This window comes from Bactrocera neohumeralis, chromosome 4 (assembly GCF_024586455.1).
Source record: "Bactrocera neohumeralis isolate Rockhampton chromosome 4, APGP_CSIRO_Bneo_wtdbg2-racon-allhic-juicebox.fasta_v2, whole genome shotgun sequence".
In the NCBI taxonomy this organism is placed as follows: Eukaryota; Metazoa; Arthropoda; class Insecta; order Diptera; family Tephritidae; genus Bactrocera; species Bactrocera neohumeralis.
In genome coordinates, this window is record NC_065921.1 from 54304086 (window position 1) to 54310095 (window position 6010).

General features: G+C 38.3%; 1 protein-coding gene across 1 annotated transcript; it reads right to left on the reverse strand.

Moving 5' to 3' along the window:
• Positions 1 to 2810: 2810 nt before the first annotated feature.
• On the reverse strand, positions 2811 to 3728 carry LOC126754611 (uncharacterized). Its single transcript, XM_050466719.1, has one exon. The coding sequence runs from the start codon at positions 3704 to 3706 to the stop codon at positions 3068 to 3070; it is 639 nt and encodes a 212-aa protein (XP_050322676.1). The 5' UTR covers positions 3707 to 3728; the 3' UTR covers positions 2811 to 3067.
• Between the last annotated feature and the right edge of the window lie 2282 nt (positions 3729 to 6010).

A 6010-nucleotide genomic window follows, 5' to 3' on the forward strand; every position in this document is an offset into this window, starting at 1 on the left:
ATGGTGCCTATCAGTGACTCTGTAGAGTGCTTTAAATGTCCTGTTGGTTTAATAAAATACCCATTTAAGGTAAATGAGCTTATAGCTTTCCATTTCTTATAAAGGAACACTTCGGGAAGCTAAATTATTAAACAATAAGTAAAGGCAACGGAAACTGTTGGTGAACTTAATTACGTTAGTGAATATACAGTATTTTTATTATAAATACATATTGGCAAATTTTCTTTCTAACCCTTTCTTTCTCTTGGTATCTCGAATTGGCGCCAAAATGCGGAACGAAGAAATAACAGGCGTGCTGTTGTTAACTAGTAAAGAAGAAGAAGCTATATTTGGAGTCGCCTATCATATTATAATTTGGTTTTAAAAGCGTAACTAATATGTGAAAGGTTGATAAAATTGCCCTATAAAAATTACACTTTTTAATCTCGTCACAGCTGTTATATAAATCTGCAACGGCAATGAGGACAGTTTAGATTAGTGAATAGATTAAGGAGTTATACGCAGATAAGATTTTCAAAAAATCAATTTTTTATTTTTTCTTAATGTACTATATATATGTATATTTAAGAATACACAGAAACCAGCATATTGTATTGGTAAATGTATTCGAAATTACACGCAAATTTGCAAGTTAAAGCCAAACATTCAACGCGTTTTTCTCAAAATGGTGTTTTCAAAGTCGGTGACTAACATTACACGAAAACGGCTAAATCAATTATTCTCAAATTTTGGCACGAACTTTACAAATATATTAGTAATTAATAGAAGGTTTTTAGTCACCGATAAAGATGTCAAAATTCGATTTAGTGGTCACGAAAACGTCTTCCTTAAGAGGAGCGCCCGGAAATCGGCTATAGTTCTTACCAAATAAATACTTTTACTAAGACTTAGTCTTAAATGATTTAAACAAATTTCTACAAAATTTGTAGATCAATAAATTTGAAAGTCTTTTCCAAAAAAAATCCTCTAAAATTCACTTCTTTCCGTCCTTTTATCTGTATGACCTTTCAAATATAATCTAATCACTTCATCGGACCTCGGCATAAGTGTAACAATGAAATTTAGAGATTTAAAAGCTCATTAATTTTTTTTGAATACGAAATATTTTAAACATTAATTTTTTATTATTAAACAAATTCATAAAATTTGGTCCGATTGTGTTTGTACATAACTTAATTAAAAAGTGAAAACTCAAGAAAATAGCATTTTTTAAATAAAGTTCCATTCTGAGATGAAACCTTTATTAGCTTAATTGTTCTAAAACATATCCTAGAATTAAGAGATAGCCAAAAATGGAAAAGCTACAAAGAGATTAATAATTTAAGAGCTCATAGGAACTTTGCTTCGAAGTGAAAAGGGTTAAAGGTAATTTAAGTAAGAAGCAAACAAAAGAGTTATGGAGAAAATTATTTAATATTGCCAATTTTCGCAATTAGATTTAAAGCTTTAAAATTTTTAAATCAGTTAACAGACTATTATTCAGCTCACATATGCACTCCTGCACCGTAAAACTCACCCAAGTAGGGGAAGACGGGGTACATTTGACACTTTCATTTAAAAGTCCTTTATTTTCTACCAAATATAATATAATTTTAAATGAGTTACAGCTTTAAAAGCACCAGGGTTTGGATACTTAGTAATGAAAGTAAAAAGTTGGAAAAACACTCAAAGCTATTTTTTATTTGAAATTAAAAAATAATTCATAATTTGTCAAATGTCCCCCACTAAGGTTCACATATGTGAGAGATTTTAAGCAAGACAATACGCTTAAAATCTCTCACATACACATATTTACAATAAATTATTTGTTGTGCGAATGCAGCAGTATTAGTGCTGTTGTGCTCATGGTGAAAATACATAAAAAATGCACGAACGCATAACAAGACAGTGCACAACAACAATAAAGGTTAAAAAAGAGTGATATGTGAATAGAAGCAAATAAAGAAAAATAAATAATAAAACTGAGTAAAAGCTGAGTAAAAAGCTAACAACAAAACCAATGCCATATCAGGCGTCAGCACATAAATAAAAACCAAACATACACACATATTTGTGAACTTCTCAGCGCGCACATTAGGTGAATCGATTTCAGGTATATATGATGGCGAAAAGATATATGTCTATTAGGGTGTCCGTTATTTCCCGGTCGCCGAAGTTAAAATCTTGTCCCATATATAATGTATAACATAGCGCTTTTTGATATTATACATTAAGTAAGTAAATGTAACACTTCGGTAAACGATATTGTGAAAATTTTGCTGCTATGCAAAACAAATCTTAATATTTTTTTTTAAATATTCCTTTAATACGTAATTAAACAATATATCAAATAACCTGAGCATTTATAGCAGCGAATTATACATTTTGTGTTACTCATACGACATGGTGTACTGTATATTTGATGTATAAATTTGACTACATATAACTTTTGAAAAAACGTTTGTACGCAAAAAATTGTCTGAACCTTTTTTGTAGGGCGAACATTTTTTTATTTAGTTGTTAGTTTATAAAATTTGTGGACTTATTTGCTTTCGAGATAAAAAAAATTATGGCAAAAGCACATGTTTAATTTACTCACCTTGCTGGCCAACCACACTTTCTTTTAAAACCAAAATGCACCAGATTCCAAAGAATCGTTATAAAAAATAATAAAATGCACTTAGAAAATAATAAATGTGTTTTTAAAATGTTTTAAAAATTTAAGTTCGAGTTACAATGTATGTATGTTATATATATAAATGTACAAAATGAGCAAACGCGGCTACAAATTGCCAAACAGTAGTTCTTTTGAAAACGTTAAATAGATATATATATACACAAACGGGTACTTAGCGGAAAGAACCGGGATGCTGCGAAAAGCGGAGGTGTTGCTCGATCGACGTCGTAACGAAAAAAGGTGCGCGAGCGCCTTTCTCTTGTCTTTTTGTTCTAATTAGAACGTAGAACGTCATCGCGTTTTGGTGCATGTGCGTGTGTGTGTGTTAATGTGATTTGGTGTGGTGAAATTATGTAAATCTGATGCGACGTCGCTACTCATTTAGCCATCCCGGCCCCCCTAGGCGAGTATTTAGCCTAGAAGCCGCTGTAGCTGCTGTAGCGTAGCTACAACGCTGCTGAGGCCTGTTGACCGCCGGGATTGCGGCCTAAGCTGATGGCGCCGTGTTGACGTTGTCCGGTTTTGGCGCCAGGAACGAGATTCTGCTGGAGAGTGTCCACGCCGGCGATAAGCCGTCACAGGCGTTCTTTGAGAACGCCTGACGTTACCGCTGGTGCGAGGAGCCGGTGGTCGCCCGGAGTCGCGTCTGGTAGTGCGGTGCAACAGCGTATGGTGAGCCCGCACACAGATTTGGCAACGATTATTTGATGGGCACTCCTGAGTTGCATGGGAAGTTGCCAGACAATTCAGGCAATACCCGTGCGCCTGTGCCACCTGCTGGCGTTGCATCGGCGGCATGCCTTTGAAGATACCGCAGTGCGATAGCCGATGCGGGCGGCGGCATAGTGGACAACGAATTCGTTGCAGATCCGCTGGTAATGCTGGCGTGCTTTGACGCGGAGTCGTTGTCGCGGTGGCGCCTGTTGTTGTTCGAGGCGCTGCCGGTGCCATGTTGGTCCGGGGTGCTGCTATTGGGGCAGCTTCGGAGCGAGGGGCGGAAACTGCCGAGCGCATGGTTGGCGTTGACGATGATGCCATATCCACGTCCATATTACTCTGTGAGAGAAATGATGATATTAGAAATATATTGTGAAATTTACTATAATATTGTCTTTTGTGCCACGATATGTGGCATGAATAGGATGTCATTTTTTTATCAGACATTTATGTTAAGTCTTTTGTGTCATTTATGTTATTCGAGGTTTCGTTTTGGTAAGCGGTTTATATGTTTTATCGATTTATTGATTTATTAATATTGCGGTTTCGGTTTTACGTTTCTTTATCTTCGGCGGTTGGTAGAAAGCACAGTTTGACGAGCGGTCTGGTTAGCGTTCCGGTTTGAGTGCGGAGATCAACTACTCGAACATGACCGTCGGAACCGTAATGAAGTTGTTTTATGCGGCCGAGTCGCCATTCCGTAGGGGGGAGCAATCATCTTGTATAAGGACGCAGTCTCCAAGCTTTGGTGCCTTTTCTTGAGTTTTCCACCGGTATCTCTTGTGAAGGTCCTTTATGTAGTCTTCCTTCCATCGGCGGCTGAAGTCATGATGGAGAATTTTAATTCGTTCCCATCTGTTTAATATGGATAGCGACTCCACGCCTGGCTCAGGTATGGCCAGAATGGGTGCTCCTTTTAGAAAATGCCCTGGGGTTAAAGCTGTGAAGTCGGAGGGATCTTGCGAGAGTGGTGAGATAGGTCTAGAGTTTAGTACGGCTTCGATACGAGCGAGTAATGTCGTAAACTCCTCATAATTGAATTTATGGTTACCAGCCGTTTTCTTTAAATGGGACTTAAAGCTCTTTACTGCTGATTCCCAGAGTCCGCCCATGTGAGGAGAACATGGGGGTATGAATTGCCAATCGATCCCTTGGGGTGCATATTTTTTGACAATTTCGGGGGATACTTCTTTCATGAATTGTAAAAACTCCTTTTCCGTGGCTCTTTGAGCTCCGACAAAGTTTTTTCCATTGTCGCTCATAATTTTTAAAGGAAATCCGCGCCGTCCGACAAAGCGGGCAAATGCTGCAAGAAAAGCCGCAGTAGTCAGATCCGAACATAGCTCGAGGTGTACTGCCTTTGTTGTAAAACATACAAAGACAGCCACATACCCTTTTCTAAATGAGGAAGACCTTAGCATTGAGGCCTTTATCTGGAAAGGTCCAGCAAAATCAACCCCAGTGATGGTAAAGGGTAAAGCATAGTTGCAGCGTTCAGGTGGTAGGGCTGTCATGGAATTGTACAGAGTACACTGTTTACACATGAAAATGGTTCTTTTAATTTGTGGCTTTAGTCGCGGTATATAGAACTCTTGTCGGACCATTTGTTGCATCAAGCGATGCTCACCATGCAGTGTAAGCTGGTGGAGATATATTAGAAATAAGTAGGTAAAACGGGATTTCTCTGGGATAATGATGGGATGTCGTTCATTGTAACTAAGGCTGGAGTTGGCTAGTCTTCCATTTGCCCGTAGTAATCCCTTATCGTCCAGGAATGGGTTTAACACGAGAAGTGAGCTTCCCTTTTCAAGAGGTCGCTTTTCAAGCAACTTTGATTTCTCTTTGCTGAAATAGCGAGTTTGTGTATACAAGATTAGACTGACCTTGGCATGTTGCAAGTCGGAATATGTTAGTTGTATGTAAGGATCGTTTGATATCCTTTTCACCTTTTGTTTAAGTTTATGGATGAATTTGTGCATATAAGCGACTACCCTTAGTGCTCGAGGAAATGATGAAAATCTTTGGAGAATATCATCCTCTTCTGGAGTGATATGAAAATTTTCTATTTTCCGACTTTCCGGAGGTATGATATTCCGAGCAGGAGACTTTGGCCAGAATTCTTGTGATTCTGTTAGCCATGTGGGACCGTTCCACCAGAGTGTAGTACTGGTGAGGAGAAGTGGTTTGCAACCTCTTGTCCCCAGATCCGCTGGGTTATCTGCACTTGCAACATGTTGCCATTTTGCTGAGCCAACTAAGTCTAAGATTTGTGATATGCGATTCGATACATATGTCTTCCAAGTATAGGGTGGTTTTTCCAACCATGCTAGGACTATTTCTGAGTCTGACCAGAGATACATTTTGTGATCGTTTAATTTTAGATGGGTTTGAACTGTTGAAATTAATTTTGCTAACAGAAGAGCACCATTTAGTTCAAGCCGTGGGAGGGCTAGTGTCTTCAAAGGTGCAACTTTGGCTTTGGCTACCAAAGGTGTGAGGATATTTTGTTATCATGCTGGGTGCGTACGTAAACTGTTGCGCAATAAGCCTTTTCAGAGGCATCACAGAAACCATGTAATTCTGCGTTAATGTTAGGGGTGAAATTTACCCATCGAGGGATTCGAATTTCAGATATGG